At 43.3% G+C, this 15,337-nt stretch overlaps 1 protein-coding gene across 1 annotated transcript; it reads left to right on the top strand.

Moving 5' to 3' along the window:
• Positions 1 to 3,752: 3,752 nt before the first annotated feature.
• LOC123440795 (mannose/glucose-specific lectin-like) lies at positions 3,753 to 5,448 on the top strand. The gene is made up of 4 exons (XM_045117342.1): positions 3,753 to 4,136; positions 4,475 to 4,676; positions 4,798 to 5,001; positions 5,091 to 5,448. Exons 1-4 carry the CDS (start codon positions 3,832 to 3,834, stop codon positions 5,337 to 5,339), a joined length of 960 nt encoding a protein of 319 aa, XP_044973277.1. The 5' UTR covers positions 3,753 to 3,831; the 3' UTR covers positions 5,340 to 5,448.
• Positions 5,449 to 15,337: the final 9,889 nt, after the last annotated feature.

Here is a 15,337-nt window from a genome sequence, read left to right as displayed (position 1 = left end):
GCATGAATCTTCCGCCCACCATTGTAGGGACACGGTGTTATTTAGAGCTAGAGCATGCAAAATATTAGTTTGGTTACGACAGATGGTTCGCAGAAATGCATGGCAAGGAAATTTGTACCTGCTGGAGATTTAGACCTGTATTCAGTCTAGGAAGCACAAAGCGAAAGAGCTCCAACCGATTTATCACATTGAAGTGGTACACAAATGTGTAGAGGCAAAATACAACTCAGAGAGGCAAGAAACCAAACTAATATTCAAGCACAATCAAGACGGCTGGCTCATACATGCCAATGATCACCAGGGATTGGGACATACATATCTTGGAACGGGAGCAGAGAGCAAACCAAAACGAGTTTAGGAGATCAGGGCTCCTGTTAGGTTTAAAAAAAAAAAGAAGGATGAACCTCGGTCTCTGCATCTGGAAGATGCATGCAACCACGGCTCGTGTTAGGAATGAAGCAAGCTTGTCAGCAAGATGACATGTGAGTAGTACTTGTTTTGTGCATGAAACTAGTTTTAACATGCTCCCTCTTACCCCCTCTTTTCAAATAAGAGGCAAAAATACATAAAAAATCTAAACAGTTGATCTCATTAGTCAATGGTCTGATTAATTCTTACCTTCTTACCTCACAGGTAGAAAAAGAGGGTAAAATGAAGCTTGCTAAAATTTGCCATGAAACAACTCTTGAGAGTCTATCTTATCATTTTCTTAACAGTCCAATGGCTTGATGAATCCTACACCTACCGCTGCCAGCCGGTCATCACCGTTCCAGCGCGTACGCTTTCATAGCTTAAGAAAAATGAAAACTTAATAAAATGGAAGCAAGCTATATTATCACAACTTATGCAAGGAAGACTTTGTATTTCAATCAAGTCTTGCATTACACAGAGTAGTTGCTATTTCAACATCAAACCCTTTTTAAATTACTCCCCTTGTCCTCGCTAACATGCATGTGACATGTAATTTTTTTTCCCGACTTTGTCCCCGAGTCGTATTAAAAATATATTCCAACGAGGGACACGTCGAGGTGCAACTGGCAATAGGTTTGTCATACTAATGGTGTGAAAGACCAATAACATATCCTCTCTGGGTCATATATATCATGGCCCTAGTGGGAAGGTACTTCAAATGTAGCCACTTAATTTGGCACAAGATTGCACAGAACTAAAGAGTATACATTTGAAGCAAGTACTAGCGGCCAAGCCAATCTAGCCAAGGCAACATGGCACCTGGCTGTACTACTATCTCCGTTCCATAACATAAGACATTTTTGCAACCTGTGTTAGCTTGCAAAATAGTCTTATATTAGCCTTCCCATGTATATGATGGGGATGTATATCCTGCCCGAAGGTGTGCACAACGCCTTTGACAAGGAACTGGCTAGATTCTTTTGGCAGGCAGGGAATGGTAGGCCCAAGTATCACATGGTGAAATGGGCAGACATCTGCTTGCCAAAAGACCGAGGGGGCTAGGCATTCATGCGTCCCGCCTCATGAACGTGGCCCTGATGCTCCGGTGGGTTTGGCGGATTCTGCAAGGAGATGGGGGTATGTGGCTTCAATTGATTAAGGCCAAATACCTTCGAGGCAGACCACTCTTGGCATGCTCTCTCGCGAATGGTTTGCAGTTCTGAAAGTCTATCCGGAGCATTAAGCACGAGATTAGGTTGGGTTTGCGGATCTCGGTGGGCGACGGATCTGGGACCCAGTTTTGGTTAGATCCCTGGTTGGAAGGAGAGCTTTTACGATTCCGTTTCCCGAGGCTCTTTCCTATCTGCGCCGACCCTACTGTCCTGGTTTCTGCAGCTGCTCTGGAAGACGGATGGCATGTTGCATTCCGCCGTCCCCTTGGCCCTGTTGAGGTCCTGGACTGGGAATTACTCTTGGCAGTGATTCCCCTCCCGACCTCGGCAGTCAGTGATAGTATCTCTTGGAGCCTCTCTCCATCGGGAGAATTCTCTGTTAGTTCGGCATACCTGGCCCTGTGTAGGATGCCGGTCCTCCTGTGGTTATCCCCACTCTGGAAGGCCCCGCTGCCCTTGAAGATCAAGATTTTTTGTTTGGCAGCTTCTCCGAGACCGTTTACCTTCAGGGACCGAGGTGCTGAAACGCCATGGTCCGGGTAACGGCATATGTCCCCTGTGCCATGTCCCGGAGATTGGCTCTCACATTCTGTTCTCATGCGTTGCGGCACAGGCACTATGGTGCTTTGTACGCGAGGCTCTCGGACCGGAGTGGGAGGCCTCTGACCTTGCAGATTTTCTGCAGGTGCGGGCCACCCACGTCGGTCATAAACGCCGACTGTTTTGGTTGGTCTTCGCGGCTATGATGTGGACCCTCTGGACTACTCGCAATAAAATGGTGATTGAGAAGGTGTTTCCGCGGCGTGCTTCTGACTCGTTCTTCAAATTCCTTACCTTCTTGCACCATTGACATCCGCTCGTTAGGACCCGGGACCGGGGCCGACTTCAGCACTACCTGGACGCGTTGATGGCGGCCGCCCGGCGGCTCTCCTCTCCCTTGCTTGCTGCCTAGCTTGCCCACGTATGGGCATTTTTTGTTTCTTCTCTTTATTTTGGGTTGGACTGTGTTGTTGCTTCAGGGGACTCTCTTTTTTATTTTCTGTGTTCGGACATGTGTGTTGGATTCTGGTCGTTGTGCTTTATCTATAAAGCGGGACGAAAGCCTGTCTCGAGAGAGTACCTATAATAATCTGATAATACATCGATTAAGTTGCCGGCGATCACGTTCTATGAACTGACTTCTCTGAACTGATTGATGCCACTTGGGCCTTCAGTTTTATCTATGCTAGCGCTGATACTAACAGCCAGATATTAGTCTCATAATGCTAGCACTTGTCCATTAATTATGCTAGTTTAAGCATCTTATTTAACTACTGTATGGAAGCTACCTTCCAAGCTAACTCTGACCTCCTCGATCGTCTTCCATCGAGTCAATTTGTAACATTGCGTGTCGAGAAGGACGACTACATATATGTACAGTCAAAAACTAACATTTGTCTTCAAATATAAGTTGCACGAAAGAAGTTAATACAACCATGGGTATTTTAGGGAGATTATTGAAATTGCAGTCACAAAATGATGAGAGCCTACCTTTGGTCGACAGAGACAATAGATCGATTCCCAACATTTCTCTGTAGATAAAGTTTTTTTTTTTTACCTGGCTTAGATGATACAGAAGTCAAGGGCTATAGATCGGTCATCCATGCCATTGCGTACCAGACAATCAAAGTAGTGTATTTTAGATTTCTATGTGAATGGAGAAAGCATGAGCCTATTCACGTCCAAACTAGAAACGTTCCTTCTAGAAATCTTCATTCTTCCTTGAAGATGGTCCTTTACTAAACAATTCAAAAAATATTTTTTGCGGAACTTTCTCAAAGTTTTAGCATAGTCTCTTGGGGTAATATCATTTGAGAATGTTTTGCAAAAAAATTGACACCATGCCTTGTTTGGTGGTTTTTGTGGCTTCATCTGGAGCTTTCAGAATTAAACTACAACTAAGCTCTACATTGGTACCCAAATCTCGCGCTGTGGTGTTTGACACTCCTTTTTTGTTTGTGGCATAGACTAAAGACTACCAATCTAACTAATCAGTGTTGTATAATGGTTAGGTAGCACACGGTTCCACCGCATAACAAGGCTCCCAATTTGCCCATGATTGATCCTGATAACTACTAGTTGGTCGCAACTGATGGGTCTATAAATTGACGCATCCCTTTGCAGCACAGCCAAAGCACCCAAGAACCCTTTCTATAGACCAACCTACCTCATACTTCCTAGCTATAGACCCTTTCACCTCTCGGCCAGCATGTCAAACCCCACCTTTTACACAAACAGTGCTCCTCATTCTATCCCACCACGGCAGCAGCAGCAGGAGCATCAGTTCAAGTTGTACATGTCCCAGATCGTCGAAGGTACATCCGGCACTAACCAACTCGTTGTAGCGAACAATGGTCGATCCGACTATTTTGGAATCACAGTTGCTATGGACTGGGTCATACGTGATGATCTTGGCCCCAAGGCAAACATTGTTGCGCATGCGAAAGGTCTGCATGTGGGGGCCGGTACACCGGACTGGTTCACTAGTTTCACCATAAAGTTCACGCATGCGAGGTTCGAATGAATTCTACACTTGGCCGTATTAAATTAGACCAGGCTCCTTTTAATATCGTGTACCATCATGTTCCGTTGTTCTCTTGCTTGGTGCTCACAGTTGTTGTTTGAAAAAAAAAATGTTGTCGTACACCCCGCTAGTTTGATTAATAATTTTAACTGCATATACATCTTGTGTTAACTATGTTTTCAAATCATTTAAGATACTTATTTTTATTTATGATACTTATTTTTATTTATAAACGTGACTAGATACATTCATATCTAGACAAATTCAAGACAAGAATTTTGGGACTGAGGGAGTATGTATTAACATGTTTATTTACCTGGTGGTTTAGGTTTAAGGATTCTACGCTTATGGTGCAAGGGATTTTCGGAAACTCTAACATTGATGTCAAAGGTGAATGGGCAATCGTTGGAGGAACCGGACAGTTCGCCTATGCCCAAGGTGTTGTCCTCTACAAACAACTGTCTGGTTTAAACGGAATTGTTATCAGGGAACTTGAAATGCATGTTTTGTGTCCCATCTTCCCAAAACCGGTGAGATTTTATTCCAGCCTTGTTTAGACTAGCTTTGCAGCTTAGTCATGGTAAGGATAAATGCAAATATTTCCATCTACTAAGCTTGCTCAAATCGCATGTATGTTGTACTGCTGTGCAGAGTCCTGTCATTAAGGAAGGTCCGTGGGGTGGGAATGGTGGGACAGCTTATGAACTCCCAGGGTGGGAGCTACCTCATCGTCTCCAAACCGTGACCGTTCATGGTGAGGGCGTCATCGATTCAATTGCATTTACATACGTGGATGAAGCTGGTACAAAGCGGAGTGTTGGTCCTTTTGGTGGTGATGGTGGGGTTAAGAACCGGGTAAGTGCATCCACGATGAAAAAAAATATTCGATCATATATACCTGTACTATAGACAACATGACCACCGATCGGTTTCTTTACTTGCAGCCGATAATTCTTGGTCCTTCTGAGACTCTGAGGGAAATTTATGGAACAACCGGTGACTATGGAGGATACACTGAAGTTGTGACATCGCTCACAGTTATTACAAGCTCTAATTCCGTACGGACCTATGGAACTCAGTCCAATGGTAAAAAGACTTTCCGCATCGCCAAGGACAACCACAACATTGTGGGCTTCTATGGAAGAGCTGGAGGATTTGTTGACCAGATTGGAGCTTATCTGCGCCCAAAGTAGACAATATCTTCCTTTTTGGGCATTCTTCGTGTTTCTTAGTTGGTGACGAAATGCTGGCTCCTTGGGCAGGATAAATAAAGTTATTTGGATGTCTTATAGTTCCTTAGTCTTTTATACTGTTATAGTTAACTATTTTTTCCCAAGATATCATACAGTTATTATATTATTAAACAAGAGACAAACAAGCCACCACGTTTGTCAACGTATGCTAAAAAAATATATGTTATCCTAATTTAACAACTGGAATTAAAAGGTAAAAAAAGTTATGCGTATCCGTCATTGTTGTTAGAAGGGATATAGATTAGAGAGGGATTGATGAAATAGTTGTTTTATAGCTTGAGCCTTATGAACATATATACAAGAGTACATGATCAACTTAGAGTACAAGACAAGCCAGAATAATTCCTAACCTATCTTATGTTTCCTAACTAGTCACATTACTCAACATCCTCCCACTCACAACGGTAGTGACGCAGACGGTGAGAATGGAGAAAATCTAAAGATAAGCTGATGGACATCCCCCGGCCCTCACAGTCCAATGGTCGATGCATCGCGGTAGTCGTGGCCGGAGTGAAAACCGACGAGGTTGTTGAAGCAAGGCAGTAGCACTTCGTGCGAGTATCGAGGTGGCAGAGAGCATAGGGTGGTGTAGTCGTGGTTGAGGTAGCCGTCCGAAGGGTGCCGTGTCGATGCCGAGTCGGAGTGGCTTGTGTCGAGGAAGTCGTTAGAGAGCCACGGGCGCAAGGGTGGGGTGGGGGGGGGTGGGTAGAGTAAGTCATGGGCATAGTGGTGTCGAAGTAGTGGTGCACCGGGAATAAGACGTTGTCGACGACATGTCGCGTCAAATTTTCGTAGCCCGGGGACCCTTCGTTGATTAAGGCACGCATCAGTGTTGCCAGCACCGGACATGCGTAGATAGATGAAGCTGATGTTGACAATGTGCCACTCCATGTTTGCGAGGCCTGCGAACACACCGGGGACGAAAGCACACGCTACTGTTGCTAGCACCGAGCTTGCATAGATGGGGACCTGCACAAACTCGTACACCATATCGAGGAGGCTAATAGAGAAGGACCCGACGACGGTTGTGGTGCAAATCAACGGGAGGGAGGACATCGCCCATGGTGGTCGGACTATACGAAATGGTCGGGGAAGACAACCGGACGCTGCCGATGAGCTAGTGCTCAACGGAGATGAAGGGGCTGGATGGGTGGCGCGGCTCGAGTGAGCGAGCTAAAAGGGCACAGAAGAAGAGCAGCGGCCGCGGACTAATGACGCCGGCAACGGCTGGTTAGAAGCGCATTGGCGATGCTCAAATTAGGAGAGAAAGAACCTGACAATGCGACAAAGACCGATGCGTGTGTAAGCTCGTCGTTCTCTCTCTCGGGCTGGAACACCCCCGTTGCAACATCTTCTATTGCAGCAAGTGTAGCTTCAGAGGCATTTTTAAGACTTGATTGCTCCATAAGCAACCATGTCTTTGGATCCAACTTTCCCCCATGCCCATAAAACTAATTCCTGCAACTTTCAGGCCAAGTGGATGTTTGGGGAGTGACCCCTGCATCAATCATCTTGTGCTCGAATTCATCCCACTTAGGAATGCCACTCTTGTAGCTACCTGGCCCCATAGAATGGTGATGCTCTTTTTTCTGAGCATTTTCCTTGTTTATCCTCGCCCGCTCCTTAGTTGTTTCTGATTGCTTGAACTGCACGAATAAGTCCTAGTGATCTTTTATCTTCTCGTATTGTCAGTGAATTCTGGAGTCTTGCCTTGTTTGCCGAAGTCGGCCCATAACCTTTTCTTCGAGTTGCAAAATCGGGTGGCCATCTTCTTAAGAGCAAACTTCTTAACACTCTCACGTTGGTTATCTGAGAAATGCTCCGGTAGGGTGAAATGTGTCACGAGCGTATCCCAAAGCAGATTTTTTGCTCTTTCGTCCACAAAACTAACTTCTCGATCTTGCTTTGGCCTATGCCATTCTTCAATGGAGATAGGGATTTGGTACGTGACAATAACTCAACATTGACGTACAAATTTGGATGCATTCTTTTGGGGATCAGTTGGTTCTCCACCTAATGTTAAGGCCAAATATATACCTCGCCGGACTTTGATAATTCGAGAAAATTTCTTCAGCATCATCGTCATCTGGTACCCCTTCGTCTCTCGGTTGTTCTTCCTCAATTCCCTCACCGGATGGGTTAAGTTATTGTGAGAAATCATCTTCTTCTTCATTCTCTTCGTTTCCAGAGCGTATCATATCGTACAAGACATGCTCATGATCATGGTCTCTGTCTCTACCGTCCATAGCTTAACTAACCGAGAAAAAGATAAAACAATTTATATTCACTTTAGCTAGCAAGATCATCATTTATATATAATATCACTAATACATCGAATAATCCACTTAATTAATGCCTCATCAAATAATCCACTTAATATTATCGAATATATAATCTTGAATAAATCACTAATACATCTCTCGAATAATATCTAACTCGTCAACCAACAAAGAGCTGCCGCTATACTGAGGCGTGGGCGGTGGACACCCAAAGAGGAAGAACCATCACCGGATTATAGCTCGGGTGAGATTCCTGAAGAACCTGCCAGGTATTGGAGAACCTGGCTTCCAACGCCTCCATGTAGCGACGGACGTGCTCGTCCTCCTCCCTCACACGGCGACGTACTTCCTCCTCGGGGCCGGCAGCCTCGGCACGAAAGTGGCCCACGTGACCGCTATGAAAGAAGCTCCGAGAGCCCGGTTCCTCACCAAGCTGCGCACCCCGGAAGGTATCACCTCCGAGTGCCAGCCAGGCAGAGCTCAGTCCCATAGATGCTGGCGCCTCTCAAGCTGGTGGTCGCCACCAAGTCGACGATGAGGATCCGGGCCAGGCATCATCAACGTTGAGAACCAATTCTACAACTATTTAAATTCCTACTATGTAATAAACTTTAGTAAACTTTTACAACTATTTAAGTGCTAGCATGGACAAATTTTAGTAGAATCTCACAAAAGTATACCATAAAGCAACAAGTTTGATAAACTTTTACAACTATTTAATAAACTTTAATAAACTTTTCCAAGGACAACAGACACAAATTTTAGTAGAATCTAGCAGAAACAAAAGTATACCATAAAGCAAATTTTTTGATATACTGATCTAAAGTGAAATAAGAGTTCAGGGAACCAATATCTAGGATGAAGTGCCATATTGTAAGAGTAGTCATTTCTTTTTGAAGTGCCATGTTGGTTTTAAGTTTTGTGTTTCATGATCCATCTAGCCGCTTTCATGGTCACATTCTTGCATAAATTTTGGTGTACCGTTCTGATAATTTGGTCGTATGCAACTTTGATACACAGATTGGGTGTCCTAAAGATCCCATCATCTAGAAACACTCAACAAGATTCGACATGTCTCAATACACATCAGTATGAGATTGATAAATCTTGCCTTGGTTTATGTATTACTCAGTGTGTCCTCGAACATATTTAGACCAACCTTGTTAAAATAATCTATCATAACTACAGACCGTTGAGTTCAGTAAATATTTACTATAATATACTTTTTTAAACAATGGTCAATGCTACTTTTAATTCCAGTTCGGCTCATAGATTGTCAAATTATTTCATATGTAGTTAAACCTTATAAAAATAAAATGGTTGTGCTTCAATAATGATTATAACTTCTATTGCTGATGGAAAGAGTCCATTGTTTGCCTTTTTAAACTTTTTTATCATGTGGTGGACGAATAAGCCAATATCTTTTTATTTACTTTGCACAATTGCTTGGAGAGGCAGTATTATGTGCAGGTGGAGGGACTCATCGTGGGAGGAGGGAGAGAGTAGCAGGGCTCGTCGGCGGCGGGGTGCGAGGAAGACGACATGGGAGGAAGACGACGACGGCGACGTAGGAGGACGGCGAGCACCCTGGCGGCGTCGACGTGGTCGGTGCTCGTGGAAGATTCACGGGCGGCCAACGTCGGGGGCGGCGACGATGATGATGGATTCAGGTGCGCGACAAGCTCGGGCAGCCTGGCGGTGTCGGGGAAGGGCGTCGGGGCAGGGCGTGGGGGGGGGATGGAGAGATTTGGGGCCGAAGCGGGTGCGATATTCATATGTAGGGACCTTTAGTCCCGGTTGGAGCTACAAACCGGGACTAAAGGGTCTTTAGTCCCAGTTGGTGGCTACAACCGGGACTAAAGATGGGGTGTCTGGCCCACTCGCAGGGACCTTTAGTCCCGGTTGTAGAAACCAACTGGGACTAAAGGTCTATTTTCGGCTGCCCAAATTCTGCGCGTGAAGGGACCTTTAGTCCCGATTGGTGGCTCCATCTCGGACTAAAGGTCAATTTTCTCTTTTTTATTGTTTTTGTTTTTCTAAACACGACAGTTTCTGTTTTTTACATTTGAAATAACTGTTATCCTATTTAAAGTTTTTGAATGAATCTTTTTGGTTTAGGTAAAAAAACTACAAAATTTCTATTAGTGCTAGTAATTTCCAAATTTACATAGTTTAAATTTGATTTTTTTTGAAATTTGTGTGAATCACTAGTTTGTGAATAGCTTTACTTTAAAAATATGTCTTTTAGTCATTCTTTTTTCTGATTTTAATATTAGTGTGTTTTATCATTATATTAAATTTGATAATTTTTAGGTTATGAAATAAATGAAATGTTTTTGTAAGAGATGAGTATTCATTCGGAACCGTGATACTTCAAAAGAGATAGTCGAGTTTGTACACGAAGTGCATCCTGTTTTTGTCGTAACCCTTCCAACTTTTTATCACATGCCATATCGGTGAAATGATGATACCATGCCAATTTCAGCCTTTTCAGAGTTGATTTGTAGCACTTTTTAATTTCAGGATTATTTAGCTCAAAAAAAATCATTTAATGCATGGAAAAATAGCAAATGAGATGAGAAAGGGTTGAAAATTTATTTGGTGGCTTTGAATGATGCATATTGAGGGCACAAAAAGTCTGGAGTTGAAATAAGATTTTAAAAATGAAATGGCTTTGTAAGAGATGAGTATTCGTCCAAAACCGTGATACTTCGAAAGAGGTAGTTGAGTTTGTACACAAAATGCATCATGTTTTAGCCGTAACCCTTTCAACTTTTTAGCACATGCCATGTGGGTGAAATTATGATACCATGCCAAGTTTCAGCCTTTTCCGAGTTGATTTGTAGCACTTTTGAATTTCAGGGTCATTTAGCTCAAAAGAAATCATTTAATGCATGGAAAATATCAAATGAGGTGAGAAAGGGTTGAAAATTTATGAGGTGGCTTTGAATGATGCATATTGAGGGAACAAAAAGTCTGGAGTTCAAATAAGATTAAAAAATGAAATGGCTTTGTAAGAGATGAGTATTCGTCCAGAACCGTGATACTTCAAAAGAGATAGTCCAGTTTGTACACGAACTGCATCCTGTTTTTGCCGTAACCCTTCCAACTTTTTATGCAAAAGAGATACATAATGTTTCTTCACGTTTCAAATGCCATAACACACACATATATATAGCCGGAAACTCACTAAGAAGAAACTAATGACAGTGAAAGTCGGTCACATCCGAGATCGGGATGTTGGGGTATAACACTTTTCCTTCACGTGTGTCCCTTTGCGCCGTAACCATGGACAATCTTCATCATTTAACATGATTCTTGGGTCAGTCTTCACTGTGAAGCGAGGAATTTCGTGAAACTTTTCATAATCTTCTAACATGTCCGTCTTGTCCTCCACTCCCACGATGTCTCTTTTCCTTGAAAGAACAATGTGGCGCTTTGGCACATCGTATGATGTATTCGCTTCCTTACCTTTTCTTTTTCTCGGCTTGGTAGACATGTCGTTCATATATAAAACCTGCGTCACATCATTGGCTAGGACGAATGGTTCATCTGTGTACCCAAGATTGTTGAGATCCACTGTTGTCATTTCATACCGTGGTCTTCCATTACCCCGCCTCCTTTCAGATTGATCCATTTGCACCGAAACAAAGGGACCTTCAAATTGTTTCTATAGTCAAGTTCTCATATCTCCTCTATGTAACCATAATATGTGTCCTTTCGCGTATTGTTGGTGATTGATGCATCAAAGTGGACACCGCTGTTTTGGTTGGTTCTCTTTTTATCTTGGTTGATCGTGTAAAATGTATTCCCATTTATCTCGTACCCTTTGAAAGTCGATATAGTCGAAGATGGTAACTTGGCCAACAAGTACAGGTCATCTCCAACTTCAGGGTCATGCATGAGACATGTTTGCAACCAACCGCCAAATGAAGACATGTGTGTATGTTTGATCCAGGGATCAGACTGCTCCAGATTCTTGCAGCGTACAATATCCATATGTTCCTTGATATACGGAGCCACCAAGGTGGAATTTTATAGAACTGTGTAGTGTGCTTCAGTCCAAGAATGCCCATCCTTACATATTACTAAATCCTTTTCTAGTGTGCCTTTTGCACCCAGTCTGCCCTCATGCCTCGATTCAGGAAGACCAATTGACTTAATATCAGGAATAAAGTCAACACAAAACTCAATGACCTCCTCTGTTTCATGGCCCTTGGAGATGCTTCCTTCTAGCCTAGCACGATTGTGAACATATTTCTTTAAGACTCCCATGAACCTCTCGAAGGGGAACATATTGTGTAGAAATACAGGGCCCAGAATGGCAATCTCTTCGCCTAGGTGAACTAGGAACAACTCGAAACTGACAAGAAATAAATCATTCTGTAACCTTGGTAGGATTTCTGGATCGATTGCCTTCTGAGAGATTGCATTGGGGAATGCACATAGCTTCACAATGGATGGTCGGACGTTTTCCGGTAGAAGCCCCCTCAATGCAACCGGAAGCGATTGCGTCATAATCACGTGGCAGTCATGAGACTTTAGGTTCTGGAATTTTTTATCTGCCATATTTATTATTCCGTTTATATTCGACGAGTAGCCATGCGGGACCTTCATACTGAGAAGGCATTCAAAGAAGATTTCCTTCTCTTCTTTGGTAAGAGTGTAGCTTGCAGGACCTTCATACTGCTTTGGATGCATGCCATCTTTTGCGTGCATACGTTGCTGGTCCTCCCATGCCTCCGATGTATCTTTTATCTTCCCATACATGCCCAAGAAGCCTAGCTGGTGCACGCAAAGATTCTTCATCACATGCATCACGTCTATTGCAGAGCGGAGCTCTAGGACTTTCCAATAAGGTAGGTCCCAAAATATAGATTTCTTCTTCCACATGGCTGCGTGCCCGTCAATGCCATTCGGAACCGATTGTCCGCTAGGATCCTTTCCAAAAATTACTTTTAAATCTTGACCATATGAAGTATATGATCACCAGCACGGTGGACATGCTTCTGCTGGTAATCTGCCTCACCTTTGAAATGCTTGCCTTATTTTCTTAAGAGATGCTTGATTGGAAGAAATCACGATGTCCTAGGTACACATTCTTCTTACGTTTATCCAAGTAATACTTTCGGTATCATCTAAATAGTGCGTGCATGCGTGATATCCATTGTCTGTGTGTCCTGAAAGTTTACTAAGAACAGGCCAATCATTGATGGTTACAAACAACAACACTCGTAGGTCAAATTCCTCCTGTTTGTGCTCATCCCACACACGTACACCTTTGATAGCCCACAGCTGTAAAAGTTCTTCAACTAATGGCCTCAAGTGCACATCAATGTCGTTGTCGGGTTGCTTGGGGCCTTGGATTAGCAGTGGCATCATAATGAACTTCCGCTTCATGCACAACCAAGGAAGAAGGTTATAGATACATAGAATCATGGGCCAGGTGCTATGATTGCTACTCTGCTCCCCAAAAGGATTAATGCCATCTGCACTTAACCAAACCAACAGTTCCTTGGGTCATCTGCAAAGTCCGGCCACTCTCTCTCGATTTTCCTCCACTGCGACCCATATGCGCGTACTCTCAACTTCCCTTCTTTGTGCCATCGCATCAACTTGGCATGGTCTTTGTTTTGGAACAAACGTTTCAACCGTGGTATTACAGGAGCATACCACATCACCTTGGCAGGAATCCTCTTCCTGGGGCGTTGGACCTCAACATTGTCACCAGGGTCATCGTACCCGATCTTATAGCGCTCGGCACCGCATACTTGGCATGCATTCGAATTCTCGTATTCCTCACCACGGTACATGATGCAGTCATTTGGGCATGCATGTATCTTCTGCACCTCTAATCCTAGCGGGCAAGTAGTCTTCTTTACTTCGTACGTACTGTCGGGCAATTCGTTGTCCTTTGGAAGCATCTTCTTTAACAATTTCAGCAACTTTTCAAAACCCGTGTCAGATACACCATTCTCTACCTTCCATTGCAGCAATTCTAGTGTGGTACCTAGCTTCTTCTTGTCATCTTCATAATTTGGGCACAACAATTTCTTGTGATCCTCTAACATGCGCTGCAACTTCAGCTTCTCCTGTTCACTTGCACAGTTTCTCTATGCATCAGCAATGGTTCGACCAAGATCATCATCAGGCTCATCTGGTGCCTCTACTTCAACATCTTCCCCCATTGTAGTACCATTGTATTCAGGGGACGAAGGATAGCCGTCATCATCCTCTTCTTCTTCATTCTCTTCCATTAGAACCCCTCTTTATACGTACTTGGTCCAACAGTTATAGACGGACATGAAACCGGACGTAAACAGGTGGACGTGAATGACTTTTGACTTAGAGTAAGTTTTATCATTCTTACAGACAGCACATGGACAACACATAAAACTATCCCACTTGTTTGCCTCAACTGTACACAGAAAACTCTGCAAGCCATTAATGAACCGAGGAGAGCATCGGTCTTTGTACATCCATTGCCGATTCATCTTCACTAGTGGCAGGGGCGCGCCCTAGGCGCGCCTCCTCTACGTCATTGTGCGCATTAATCTTGTCGGTGTATTTGTTAACGTATAATGAGCAAAATTTGTTAAAAATAAAATATACATTTGTTACTTAGAAGTGCATTTGCATAGTATCCATTAATAAATCACATCCAACCAAGAAGAATTACATCGGTATAGATTATATCTATGAAGTTATCATCAACGCCTAGATAAACCAAAATGTCCCATACAATCCAGTCTTGAAATCCCATATCAAAAGGGTCCAAATATATCCAGTCCTGAAATCCCATACTTCAAATCGGATCTTAACGTCCACTTCATTCGCCCATGGGATAAATATTCAATCAGGATCGTGGATAGAAATTGGAAAAGAAACGGTAGGTCAACTCTATGTTTCATTAGTGAGTAGTGACGCAGGCAAAGTTCAATCTTACAGTTTCTCTCCCTCTTCGTAACCATAGCTTGATGCTATAGCAAGTAGATGCCTATCTTAGTGAACGACAAAGCAACAATGCTTGAGTTGTGCTTTGAGTACTGCGATCAAAGAATAAGATCATGAAAACTCAGATCACTTCAGATAATCATGCTCCCAAAGCAAAACTATCACTCGGTCACCTAATACAATCTCCATGGTTGTGCCACTGCGACCCCACCACAAATCCATCACGGCCTCCGGTGGCAATTGTGGCGTATCTGCAGACAATACATAACTTTGAGACACCTAAACCTACGAGAGATCACCCAGAAAATTGAGCACTAAACCTTTACATTTGATGAAATGCAATGGCACTATCAGGATAGTGCATCACGTATGCTTTACTCCATTCTCCTAAGGATAATACAAAAGTAAATTCAAAGTTTGTACCTTCATAAATCAGCCATGCTTGGCGCCACATCAAATTCTTGCCATCGGTTGCCAGTCTTCCGCATGTACGCACTAGCAAATTAAAGAACAACTTGTTCAAAGTGTTCAACTGAAATATAAGCACATATACAATGTGGGGATTTTCCCTAGCCCTGGCCTTGCCAAAATAGATTAAAATACATGGGTGCTTAATTTTTTGGAATAGATGTCAAGGGAATGTGTACTATAAAGCGCATGGGGGTATTTTCTCTTAGTCATTTGAATAAAGATGCAAGGTGCACC

This window comes from Hordeum vulgare, chromosome 3H (assembly GCF_904849725.1).
Source record: "Hordeum vulgare subsp. vulgare chromosome 3H, MorexV3_pseudomolecules_assembly, whole genome shotgun sequence".
Classification (NCBI taxonomy): Eukaryota; Viridiplantae; Streptophyta; class Magnoliopsida; order Poales; family Poaceae; genus Hordeum; species Hordeum vulgare.
Note: the sequence above shows the minus strand (reverse complement) of the source record. Positions and strands in the feature narration are given on the sequence as shown.

Bases quoted from the DNA above. Each gene is read 5' to 3' on its own strand.
- LOC123440795 (XM_045117342.1), top strand. From the start codon at position 3,832: ATGTCAAACCCCACCTTTTACACAAACAGTGCTCCTCATTCTATCCCA. The intron at 4,137-4,474 runs GTTCGAATGAAT...CTGGTGGTTTAG, and splicing joins ATAAAGTTCACGCATGCGAG to GTTTAAGGATTCTACGCTTA. The intron at 5,002-5,090 runs GTAAGTGCATCC...CTTTACTTGCAG, and splicing joins ATGGTGGGGTTAAGAACCGG to CCGATAATTCTTGGTCCTTC.